Source organism: Suricata suricatta, chromosome 11 (assembly GCF_006229205.1).
Source record: "Suricata suricatta isolate VVHF042 chromosome 11, meerkat_22Aug2017_6uvM2_HiC, whole genome shotgun sequence".
Taxonomy (NCBI): Eukaryota; Metazoa; Chordata; class Mammalia; order Carnivora; family Herpestidae; genus Suricata; species Suricata suricatta.
In genome coordinates this window covers 2,571,896-2,584,813 of record NC_043710.1, presented here as the reverse complement: position 1 = coordinate 2,584,813, position 12,918 = coordinate 2,571,896, and the positions used below count along the sequence as shown (strand labels likewise).

The 12,918-nt window shown below is 64.5% G+C and overlaps 1 protein-coding gene across 1 annotated transcript in view; it reads right to left on the bottom strand.

The window, feature by feature from the left end:
• Positions 1-12,918, bottom strand: part of SHANK2 (SH3 and multiple ankyrin repeat domains 2) — a 463,461-nt gene that overhangs the window by 241,232 nt on the left and 209,311 nt on the right. Inside the window, exons 26-27 of the mRNA XM_029957270.1 lie at positions 9,184-9,353; positions 3,599-3,712 (exon numbers count right to left, since the gene is read on the bottom strand). Of these exons, the coding sequence (XP_029813130.1) occupies positions 3,599-3,712; positions 9,184-9,353 (284 nt within the window). The remainder of the gene's footprint in view (positions 1-3,598; positions 3,713-9,183; positions 9,354-12,918) is intronic.

Here is a 12,918-nt window from a genome sequence, read left to right as displayed (position 1 = left end):
ACAGCTCCCGACCCGGCCACGGCACGGAGTCCCACGTGCATCAGCAAACCAGCCAAGGTCCTGGGGCCCCCGTCTCTGCTGGTGGCTGCCCGCGGCCCCGTGTGGTGGGCCCCTCAAATCATCCACCCATGTCATTTAATGCGTGTGAGCAGGATTTGCTGGCTAAACACTCACTTCACAAGAGAGAGTCGTGGGCTCCCCAGAGGGAGAGAACTCCCCACACCAGGCCGACTTGGTGCAGGACGAGCCTGCCGGAGGCAACCTCGTGGGAAGTACTCAGCGCCATCTCCGGATTCGGCGTGTACTCCAGGTCAGCCCGCCGCCAGCATTTAAAAACGGCAGAGGGGGGCGGGTTGTGGGGACAACTTATGAAAGAAAAGTATCAGTAAGCGGGACTCCATCTAAAATTGTAAAAACTTTCCATGGGTTGAAGACGCAGCTAGAAAACGAAAAGTCAAGTCCCAGGCTCAGGAAAGTACCGCCAACACGTACGTGACGGAGGCTGAGAGGGGCGCCCACGAAGAGCAGCGCAGCGAAACTGGACAAAGGGGCGCCTGGGGGCTCGGTCGGGGGGGCGTCTGACTCCGGCTCAGGTCTGTGAGTTCCAGCCCCGCGTCGGGCTCCGTGGGGAGTGTGGAGCCTGCCTGGAGTTCTCTCTCCCCCTCTCTCTGCCTTGACCACTTGCACACATGCTTTCTCCCTCTCTCAAAATAAATGGCATTTAAAAAAATTCTATCAAAATGGACAAAGATGCACCCTGAGTTCTGGAATACGCTGGCGGTGGCGGGCAGGCACACGGGATATGCTACTGACAACTCTTCTCTGAAGGACGGTGTGCGCCCGCCGTGGGGCACCTGCCGCGTGTGGCCGCACGTCAGGGCACTCGGCTGCGCGGCAGAGTCCGGCCCAGGAGTGCGTGCCGTGGGGTGTCTCCATCCCTGTGAGATTCGACCAGGGACACGGGTCTCTGCGGGCAGAACCCTGGTGGGGGAGGGGCTGGGCGGCTGGAGGCACCCCGAGAGAACGTGCTGGGGCCGTGAAAACGTGCCCCACGTGTGGGCACACGTACCGGTGTCTGCACTTGTCAACATGCACGGAACCACACTCCTGACCGCTGCGTTTCACCACACATAAACCGCACCTCTGCTAGAGGAATCCGTAAAAAAAGAACCACGGAGCTGAGTCACAAGCAGAGAAAGCCCAGGGCCCACGGGGCACGCCGGGAGCCCCTCTGGAACCCCCCGCCCTCCAACCCAGCTCCCACGCCCCCGCCCTGCACCCCAGGTCACAGGGATGCCTCCCCCTCTGACCCTTAGCCTACGTCACAGCACAGCAGCTGCGTCCTTGGTGGGCAGAGGGCGGCCCCCCACGGAACCTCCAATCTTAATCCTCAGCACCTGTGAACAGCGGCCTTGCATGGAAAACGGAAAACAAACGATGTTGCAGATCAGCCTACCCTCACCTGACAGACCGGGGCCCCGGTCTGACCGCACGCGTCCTAACATGGGGGAGAGGTGGGAGAGGGTCAGAGAAGTGCAGGGCAGGGGGCCTGGCCCGCACCCGGAGGCTGGCGGAGGGGCCACAAGCCGTGTGTGCTGTCGCCTCTAGAATCTGGAGAAACCAGGGACGTGCATTCTCCCCTAGAGCTTCCGGAAAGGACAGCGGCCCTGCCGAGGCCATGACCACAGCTCCGTGAGACCCACACCAGACTCCCGACCTCCAGAACCGCGGGGTAGTGAGTTGTTGGGGTTGAAGCCCCTGATTTGTGCTAACTCGTGATAGTACCATTTGCTCCAGCTCCCAAGACCCTGAGGGGCAACGCGGCCTATGTTTGGTCTCGGGCTCAGGCCCCACGAGCTGCCCCGGGACCAGGAGGGGTGCAGGAAATGCGCACAGGGTGACGGCATGGGGTGCTGCTGCTCTGGGGACTGGCACGGCCGTGGGGGAGTCGGGGACCTGCTTGCTGGACACACGGGCACCCCCAGGAGTGGCTGCAGCCGGGCTGGACACACGCAGGCCGCGGCCCCCTGGGAAGCCATTCTGGAGGTGACTGCCAGTCTGGACATGCTGCATGGCGCCCCCCGCCCCACAGGCATCTTATTCGGGCAGAGAAGGAGCAGGAGAGGGAGGAGGGCACCAAGCGCTCCTGCCTTTGGCTCCCTCCCTGCAGGAAGGCGGGACTTTTCGGAGGACGCAGGAGGTAGGAAGGCCCCGGGTGACCTCCGCGTGTGGTCAGTCTGGGCTGCCCAGCACCGCGGTGCCTGCGTCTTTCCTAGGAAAGAGGGTGTGGGTAATCAGCGGCACTGAGGCTGGGGAGCAGGGGAGATGCTGCTTTCCCCTCCCAGTCGGGAGGGTGGGGGCAACCAGAAAGGGGAGTCACCTCACAGGCTCTGGTTTTGCCCTTCACAGACCAGAGGGGCTGGGCAGGCCACTAGCAGGACAGGATGCAGGTGGCCGGGGGCTACAGGCACTGTCAGGAGGTCTGGCGGCCACCAGGGGTCAGAGGACGCATGGCCGCCCCCAGGAAGCCAGCTCCCACCCGCCTGCGGACCGCCGTCCAGCCCCTTTCCCAGTGGAGCTGCGCCAGCCTTCACTTTCAGGCTTAAGTTGAGGATGCCTCCTACCTCCGCACCCCTACAATACGGCGCACATCACGGTCCCCCTCCGGTGGTTGAGCCTGAGCAGAGACTGAACAGTGGGAACCTTAGCACAAACGGACACCCCCTTGAAGCCAAAGTTCTCGGAGCAGGAATGAGCTGAGCGTCCCGGTGAAGAGTCTGCAAAGCCAGCCCCGTGTCGGGGACCCGGCAGCCCGGGGACACCACCATGCTTCCCAGGGCATGGGTCTTCAGAACACCTGGCTTCCCGGCAGACCTGGCCACGGGGCAGGGGCTCCCTGGGGAGCGCGGGGGCTGGGACGCTGCTGGGGACACGGGCCACCGTCCGCACGAGCAGACGCAGCGAAGCCACTGGCCGCGGGGCGAACGGGGCTCTCTCGGACGTGTGCGCGGTGCGTCTGGAATCCGGCCAAGGGCCGCAGAGCGCACACGCGGCCGCAGCTCCTCGCGGACAAAACGGCTAATGCATCGATGTGTCCCCAACACCATTTCACGCCAGTGATCGCCTCTCAACATTTTAATCAAGTCAGTGCTTTGGCAATCGATTTCAAAACGGTTTTCAGCAAAGCTATTTTTGGAGTTCTGGGAAACACGGAAATGGTTTTCCTTGGCGAACGCCAACCTCTCCTGAGCGGTTTTCATCGAAACCTTGAGCCGTGTGGTTCTCAGGGAGGGCGCGGGAGGGCCTCGCAGGAAACGCGAACTGCCCATTCATGCCGTCCACGTGAGGCCCGCCACCAGGCTCCAGGATTCACTCAACCCACGAGAGCCCTTTTCCGAAGCTCAAACCAACGATCCAAGTTTTCTGGAGCGTGTCCCGAACAGTCCCTGCGCTCAAAGCTCCTGCACTGTCTTGCAGCCTATTTCTGGTTTGGACAAAGCCCAGAGGGATTGAATCAACCTCTTTCGATGACAGAGAGGAATCCTTGCTCCGCGGCCAGGCCCCGTGCGGCGGACGGCGAGGGACGGCACCACCTTACCTGCCTGGCTGTCCTTGGGCCTGCACTGCACCTCCTCCACGCACTCGGCCGGGAACCACCCGATGTGGCCGCGGGCGCTGCCTTCCCAGAAGCCGCCTTCTCCGATGCTCAGCACTAGAGACAAGAAGGGGAAGCCGTCAGCGGTGGGCTTGGGGAGCGTCACGCCAGAGCCCGCGGCCAGGCCTACGCAGCTGTCCACGAGGGGACCTTGAGTGCGGACGCCAGAGTGCCCAGGTCCCCTCCCCCGAGGCCTGGGGACAGAATGCAACCTGACACCACAAGTCATGCGGCTACTCTGTCCCCTTTCTTGGTGTCCCAGTTGAGACAGGAGAGGGGAACTGTCGGTCCCTGCCATCAATGATGTCAGGGAAAAGTGGGGGGACAGGTCACCTCTAGAAGGAATGAGGAGGTCATGTCTGCCTGTTCCGAGCGGGGGAGGGGCTCCAAAGGTCTGGGTCTGTTTGGGGGGAGACAATCTCGGTAGGAGCTGGGAGAGAGGCGGGTGGCTGTCCGCGGACCCTGTGCCCCGTTTGGCCTTGAGGTGAGAGCACCGGAGGCGGAGGGCGCCGGCTGGAGCCCCGCCCCAACAGGAAAGAGCCCACTGACCACACGGTGCAGGCAGGGAGTGGGGGCTCACTGATCCCTTAGAAGGGGCGGTGGGCCCCCCGTGGGGGTCACTCTGCACAGTGAAATGTGGACACAAGCATCTTCGAGCATTTTGTCCAATAGTGATGCTGGCCCCTTGGGCCCCGTGCAGCCAGCTGGCTGGGACCGACACCTGAGAGGGTCACCTTGGACGGGCCGAAGCCACACGCTTAGGTCACACCTTCTCTGGGTGACACCCCCGTGCCTGGGTCTCCCGACCTGGGAGGACAGGGCCCGCCGAGCTCCCCTGTGTGACGCAGAGGCTCATAACCCCGTGCTCCCTGCGCAGCCCGCTCCGGCCTCCCCATCACCGCAGCAGGGAAGGCCCACCACAGTTTCACGGATACCACGTCACGCTTCCTAGTGTGTTCTTTCTATTCCAAGACCCACGGAAAAGAGCAAAGCCTGAGGGGGATGCAACAGGGTGTGTGGGGGACACAGGGAGGCTGGGGAGATGTCCGGAGATCCTCCGTGCCCGGCAGGGGCAAAATGGCGGGTGCAGGCGGGACGCTGGGTCCCATCTGGAACGTTCTGCCGTGTTTCAGGCCGTGTGCACGACTGGCCCTCTGCCCTCCAGGAGCTGCAAGGGAGTCCTGCGGCCACGTCTGCTGGACCCTCGGCCACACGTCTGGGCTCGCACGCCCGGGATCACGCGCACGCACCTCCTCAGGGCGCAGAGCGCATTCCTTGTCAGCAAGCAGGGGGCTGGGTTGGGCTCACCCCAAAAGTACTGACTCAAGTCACTGAAAAGTCGGCTTTTCGCACCCTGAGAATGGAGCATCCACTCGCCCTCTGTAAGCCCACGGGCCCCTGAGGCCACGGTGGAGGCGTGGCGGTTGGAGGAGGGGTCCAGTCTAGCTGTCCACCTGCCGGCTGCTAGTCCGGCCTCTCCCTGCAGACACGGCCCTGCCTTGGGACTTGGAACGCAGTGCTGTTGGGACAGACGAGCTTGGCTGTGTCCAGGCTGCGGGACTGTCACTCTGTGAGGTCCCCCCGACGTGCCACGCACCTGCCTGCGTCGTGGGGGAAGGATTACCTGAGTGTCCAGAAGTGAGCTGGGAATGGGGGATGGGCCCCCCATTCTGCATCGAGTCCCCTGATTGAAGGCTGTCTGAACTGCAAGCCATCCTGGGCCTGCCTCCACACGGGCATCCCAAGGGGCATCAGAGCGGGCACCCTGTTCCCGGGCACCCACACTTAGGGACAAGCGTGCAAGGTGTGCTCTCCCAGGTGCAGGGGCTCCATGGTCCACTGGGAATAGTATGACCCACCCCCCACGGCGGAGGGTCAGGGAGCTGGGGGTTATCCGCAGGACCCCAGGGCCTTCCCGCCTGCTGCCGGGACCCCCCAGGAGTGAGGGGTTTCTCGGGAAATCCTCCCAGGCCGCCTGCCTCTGTTCTGTATCCTCCAAGGTCCAGGGGAGACTCAGGCTGTCTGTCTCCAAGAGCCGCCAGGACGCAGGGGCCGCTCAGAAGGCTGGCTGCCCAGTGTGGCCAGGAGGGAAGGGGACCCCGACCCATGTAACAGGCCCCAAGGCAACTGTCAGAGGCCTGCATGCCCACCCCCACCCGCGGTGGTCCTCAGAATAGAAGTCCTTTGCATCCGTCCTTCCAGAACTGATCTCTGTCATTTCTTCTCCGCGGGAGACGGGCCCAGCTCCCGCACACCCTGCTCTCCTGCACGAGGGCCGGGTCCTAGTCTGGGGTGAGGCCCCTGGAACTACGCAGAGAGGGGCAGAGTCCCTCGCACCACTGCCCATGGGGCTCCTGCCCAGCCGGGGATCCCTTGGTGGCTCAGGTCCACGCCTCGGCCTTGAGCCACCTTCCTGCTGCCCCTGGGCGTTGGGGCTCCCTCTCTTCTTCCCTGGCCTCCCCTCATCCAGGCTGCAGACTTGGGGTCTCCTGGGATTCCGTCTTTCACCCCCATGGACCTCACTCCGTTTCCTGTGCTGTTTCCCGTCCACGTGCGAGGGGCCACGGTAAATCTGCCTCTTGCCCCTCCCAGACATGTGGGGACCACAGACGCGGGCGCAGGCGCGCAGAGCTCACAGTCAGAGCGACAGAGCAGGGAGGGGTGGGACCCACGGGGGCTCCAAGCCCCCAGCCCCCCGGTGACCGGCTGCGGGAAGACTGGGAGGCCTTCACCGGAGTTGTAGCCGCTGAGGCTGGCGTGAAAAACACACGTGCGTGCCCAGTGGAGTGCGGAGTAAACAGCGGGCGCAGGGGCGAGGTCCCCACCTTCCTCTGCTCCTCTCTCAGTGTCTCCCATGTCCACAGACAGACACAAAGCTCCTGGATAGAAGTGACTGGCCAGGGGCCGCCTGCCAGCCCAGGCTGAGGTCCTGTGTGGCTCTGGGGCGCAGAGCGCTGTGGGCACACGTGGAAGGAAAGGAGGCCGGGGCTGTGGGCCGAGGGCTTAGCCGATTTCAGAGTGGGGCCGGCCAGGGAGACCCGGGTGGTGTGTTGGGGTCCGCGGGGTAGGGTGGGGCACACAGACGTAGGAGCAGGCCACATGGGACAGTGCTCTATCTTTGCAGGTGCCACCAGCCTCCCTGGGATCAGGGCTCCCAGTGTCACCCCCAACGGTATCCAGGCGACAGCTCCTGCATGTGGCAAGTCCTGGGGGCCCTGCCCTTCCCACACCTGCTCCCAGAGAGAGCCCCCACCGGGCTGGGAGAAGGGGGAGGGGCACGTCCCTGGGGCACCTCCAGGTGGCCCTAGGCCACCGCATTGCAGGGGACACGCGAGGCAGCGTCCCACCGGATGGGCCACATTGTGAGGGGCCCCTGGGCACTCAGCAAAATCACTTCTGGCGCTTTGTGTCTGGGGCCCCTTGTGATCGCCACAGCGGAGGCGTCAGCCCGTCTGCAGAAGCAGCGTCCTTGTCCTGGGGACCGTGGGAATCTGCTCACCAGTAGGCGAGAGCCAACCCCGCCATGCGTTCTGGGGCTAAGTTGAGGGCTATGTGGATTTCTACGGTTATGAGGGAAGTTTATAATCTGAGAGTTGACAAGAATCCCGCAGGGTGCAGGGACACGGCCTCACGGGTCCCCAGGGTAGGGACCGCGGGGAAGGTGCCAAAATGTGCAGGAGAGCTGGGCCACAGAGCCCCCAGTCCACCAAGCAGGGCTGCGGGTGGAGGGGCCCCGGGGAAAACCCCGCAATCCAAGCAGCATGAAGAACCAGAAGGTTGAAGCCAGGAAAGCAGGCGCCCTGGACACTGGGGCGTCCCCACGAGGGAAGGAGCCCGAGAGCGGCCGGCAGACCCTCGCACAGGACACAGAGCGGCCAGCCGAGCGCCAGATCCGAGCTGGCTGGGCACGGTCGCCCAGGCAACCCAGCCAAACAGAAGAAAACCAAGTGAAGTAGAATCCCCACAACCAAGCCGCCCGGTGTCCACAACAGGACAGGTCGCCAGACACACCAACACCTGGTGGACGGAGCCCGTTCTCAAGAGGAGAGAAAACCAAGCAAGGCCGGCCCGGGGTGGCCGGGACCCAGGACTCACAGACGGGGACGTCAGCGGGCCGCGCGCACCGCCTGAGACCCTCACAGGGCGAGGCGAGGTCGTACGTAAGAGGAAACGATGAAAACAATGCACGGGGAAACTCCGGAGTTTAAACGTGTCGTTTCCGAGGTTAAACCATGCACAAGGTGGACTCAACAGCGAAGGGACGCGGGAGAGAAAAGAGCACTGGGAGCAGACCAGTAGACGTGATCCAAGGCGAGGAAAACGCCGGAAACAAAACGACCAGAGCTCGGGGGACATGTCCGCCTGCCAGATGGCCCTGTTCACGTGCAGCTGGGCAGCCAGGAGGGGCCTCGAGAGGACAGGGCCACCGTCATGAGCAACTTGCAAAAGCCAGCTGAGGACAGCCGGATCAGCGCGGGGAGGGCGCCGGGCTGCGAGCTGGCGGGGCGGGTCTGGCCCGGCCTGCCGCCTCTAAGGGGCCTACGGTCTGTCTCCTGAGAGCCTGGGCCCCCGTGACGGCCGGGCGTGCGTGCTGTGCCCTTGCTCGCTCTGTTCCGTGAGCTCAGCTGCCCCGCGTGGCCGGCAGCCCGCACCCGCTGCTCCCACTTTCTCCCCGCGGCCTTCACCGGCACAGGGTGAGGCCACAGCCCCGCCGGCCTCCGGCACGTGCCCTCACGACGCCCACCTTCCCGAAAGTCCTCCCACATCTCCTCTCCCTGCTCAGAAGCCATCCCTGGCCCCCGGGCCCTGGGGACAAAGTGTAACTCCTTGGGCTTCAGTACTTTTCGACCCCACTCCCCAGGACTCTGCTTTGGGAAAACTTCCTCCCAACCTGGCAACTTCCTTCCCAGGAGTGCTGTCAGCCCCAGGCCGTGGCTCTCGCTGGACCATCTGCCTAGGGGCCCCAGATCCCTACAAGACGTGTCCAGGTCCAATGGGTGCCAGGTCCTGTCCCCACACAGCTCCTTTTACAAAAAATTTTTAATGTTTATTTTTGAGACAGAGACAGAGGATGAGTATGAGTGGGGGAGGGGCAGAGAGAGAGGGAGACACAGAACCGGCAGCTCCAGGTGCCGAGCTGTCAGCACAGAGCCCGATGTGGGGCTCGAACCCACAAACCGTGAGGTCATGACCTGAGCTGAAGCCGGACACCCACCCGACTGAGCCCCCAGGCGCCCCACTCCCTCCACGCAGCTCCTTTCCGGGTCCTCAGGGTTTCTAGATAGAAAGCAGCCCTGCCACCCCCCCACAATTTCCGCAGTAGAATCTCACTCTAGACAGGTGTGTGCGGCTCCCCTAACAGACACCGGGGCGCCAGCGGCCAGGACTGTTCCCCGTTCCTCCCTCCCAGGGCTCCTGTGCGCCCCCAGGCACCCCGGGAAGCAAGGCCTCTGGCGCTGACACCCCAACACAGGGCCCCCCTGAGGCCGAGGGGCCCCGCCCAGCCCCACAGCGGGGCGGACACTGACCTTTGACCCTGTCGCCGCGGTGGAGGGGGATCTCGCCGTCGACCTGGGGGTGGTACGGCTTGACGACCACGAAGAGCCTCCCGGGCACCGCGCTGTACAGCTTCCGCTTGGGCTCCGGGTACTGGAAGGCGGGCAGCGTGTCCCTGCTGGCTCCGGGCGGGAACGCCGGCCTGAGGGGGGCAGAGGGGGGGGCGGTCAGGCCCGACGCGGCGCACGGCCCCTCCGGCCTGCAGCCCGCGCATGCACGACAGGCGCCGACGCTCAGGCAGTCACGCGGGAGCCCCTGGTCCCAGACGGCGCCAGGCGTGAGCCTGCCCGGAGGCAGCGTTCGCGGTCACAGGACTGGTGGCTCCGGCAGTTCCGCTTCCGGGAAGGTGCCCCAAGGACCCGCGAGCAGGGCCTCGCCGCGTGTCGGCGCACCCTGGCCACGGCGCCATCGCTAGTGCCCGATCCGGGATGGAACCGAGCCGCACGTCCAGCAGCACAAACAAACAGTGGGCTCCGTCCACACAGCAGGCTGGGGTCCAGCCTCAGGAAGGAAGGACCTTGAGGACACTGCACTCGGTGAAAGACACCAGTCAGAACAGGCAGGTGATCCTGGCATCGTGCTACTGACAGCGGGTACCTGGAGTCGTCGACCTCCTAGTGGGATGGCGGGCACAGGGGCAGGGGGTGGGGGGTCTGTGTTCACAGGGACGGACAGGGGACAGCGCGGCCGGGGGCCCGCGTTCACAGGGACGGACAGGGGACAGCGCAGCCAGGGGAGGGGCTGAGGGCCCGCGTTCACGGGAACAGACGGGACAGCGTGGCCGGGGGAGGGGCTGGGGGCCAGCGTTCACAGGGACAGAGCATTCACCTGGGAACATGGGCAGCTCTGGGGACAGAGTGTGGGCACGGCTACAGAACGTGTGGACCTAGTACCACAGAACGGCCCAAACATGGCTGAGACTGCAAACTGTGCGTTACGTGTACTGTAATATGATTATTTCGAAAAATAAAAATAAAGGGCTGTGGTGAGCCCGAAATCGGGGCAGAGCCTGGTTCTCCGACATTTTGTCGGGTTCGCTGGGTGCACCGCAGCCAGTCCACGCGCGGAAACCCCAGCACCTCCCGGGAACAGCTCCCAGCAGCCCCAGACGTGGGTCCCTCCTTCCGCGCTTTACGTTATTTCACCGAGAGAAACGTCCAGGTCTGGCGGTGAGAAACGCCACCCCGACGGGGGGCTGTGTGCGCGCCGGAGTCATGTTCGCAGAGAGACGTGCCAAGGCGTTTCCCTCGTGATGTCCCTGCCCCATTGTGACGGGCAGCCAGAGCCGGCCGCATCCGGGCAGCGGAACGAGAGCGCGCCCACCCGCGTTCCCGCCCCGGGGACAACCCGAGGGGTCCGAGTCGTCCTCCATCCGGGAAGGGGCTTTAGGAAGAGCAGACACACGGGGTCGAATCTGCGCAGGGATTTCAAACGGAGCCACACCTGAGTCTCAGAAGGGGCCGACGCGGGTCACAAATTCACGTCCCCGGCGAAGGCGCCCCACTCAACGACAGACGCTGTGGCCCCTGAGCCCACGGACGGGGCCTCGAGCTTCCCACGCGGAGGACGTTCACACACGCGGGCAGCGCTGCAGGGAAATCTCAGGAGCCGACGGAGCCACTCACGTCGGGGGTTAGTGTGAACCCTCCACGCTCCTCTGGGTCGTGCTCCACCCGCATCCGTGCCCAATGACACGCGGTTTGCTCTGTGTGCACAGACGCTCACCGAGCGTGCCAGCGCTGTGTTCTGGTCTCCGTGCTCTTCACTCACCATCGTGACCAGGAGCGCTGCCCTGGGGAGCCCCTGTCCTCACAGGTGAAGCTGGAGGCTGTGACACGCTCACTTTGCACCTGATTTACACTAGCATGGTGTGGACAAGGGCTGACCACGCGGTCTGTCTGCCTGACCTCAAAAGCCAGACTGCACCCTAATTACCACACGGGGCCAGAGTGGGCAGGAGGCGGGGCTGGTCCTGTGAGATCTCCTGGGGGCTGATGGGGCTCGGAGAGGGGGCCTCGGTCCCCAGGGATCCAATTTCTCCCACTGAGCCTCCTTTAACCAAGTCCGAGCCACAGATGGAGGCCAGAGAATCCTGGGGGCGCAGGTGCCCCTGAGAACTGGGGCACCACCAGGTGCCCCCGACCGGTGGGCTCACATCACCTCCGCACTTACTCTCTCTCTGCCCAGCCAGCTACAGATCGATGTGTGTGCACAAGAAAATCCGCCGTGGGGTTCCTCCCAAAGACCCAGAGGTTCCCTCTGACAAATGTCATTTATCCCCAGACGTGCCAGGGCCCCCGAGAGCAGGGACTTCTGTAGGAGACATGTCGTGGGACATCTGCCCACCACCTCTGGGTCAAGGTAACACCTTGGCAAGGCGGCAGACTCGCAGAGAGGAAGGGCCGTCTGGGTCACCTGCCGGTCAGGTGGAAGAACCCAGGACAGGCCCGGAGAGCTCCGCCACAGTCCCGCCCGAGACGAGTCCGCCAGCACCCCAGCACCTCCAGGGCTCCGGGCACAATCCACTCATCCAGCCAGCCTCCCTCACTCACCTCAGACGGACCCGCGGCTGGCTTGGCCCAAGACCGAGGGCTCAGAGGAGAGCAGGGGCACGAGGGGGTCTGCTCTGGGCGGGGGAGGTGAGGCTTGGAGACCAAGGGACCCAATTCCTCTGCAGGAGGGAACGCGGCCCCTGGGGCCACTCCACCAACACCCACACCTGATGGTCCAGAGAGGCTTGGGAGAGGGCCACACAGCAGGGCCCCCGACCTCTGTCCACTGTGGCCGAACTGCCCTCGGTGCACCTGCCCTGTGCACACTGAGGGGTGGCAGGGCGGGGCCTGTGCTGGGGTGGCAGGAGGGTGACGAGGAGGCAGAGGAGGAGCCCCCAGTCCCTGCACTTGGAGCACAGCAGTGGTCCGTCTGCTCCCAGCCTGGCCGCCCATGAGGGGGCGCCCCAGGTAGGGCTGCGTGTGGGCATTCTCGGCTCTTCTGGATTCTTCTGAGGACGCAGAGCCTCCCTCCCTGGGTCGGTTCCAGTTTGGGCAGCATTTGAATGCCTAATAGGACCCAACGAGAGCCCCACGTCTCCTGTAGGGTTCGGGAGAACCCAGGGGGGGGTCTGATCCCTGTGACCCCCATCTCCCGTCAAGCGCGTCCAGTCTGGTTCAGATCCCTCCGGCCCTCAAGCTCCCAGGCCCAGTCTGGGGTCCACATAGCGCGTTGCTACTTGGTGTCTGGCTCCCCTGAATGGCGGCCCCAGCGCCCGCGTCTCTGGTGCCAGCCAGGGTGAGCGCAGGAGGGAACGCCAGCGGGTCCCTGCTGGGCCCTCCTCCCCTACGGAGAGACTGGGTCCCCCTCCCCCGGCACTGAGTCCTCAGCACACCGTGTCCCACTGCACAGCTGTCCCTAGGATGCCCACCAGAAAGGGGATGTGCCTCTGGGTCCCCGCCTGGAACCCCTCAGTGTCCGCACAGGGGGTGTGTAATCAACGCCAGACTCCTGACCCGGGGCTCCCTGCGTGCCCAGCGCCTTCCCAGCTCTGCCCTGCGTCTCCTGCTCTCTCTGGATTCCAGCTGCACCCGGGTCCCCTGTGCTCCTGGACCACTTCATCCTAACTGGGCTCGGGCCCGGTCCTCGGTTCTCCTCCGGGTCAGATCACTCACTCACCCACCTGCTGCGTCAGCACCTGCTTCCAAGGGCCCGGA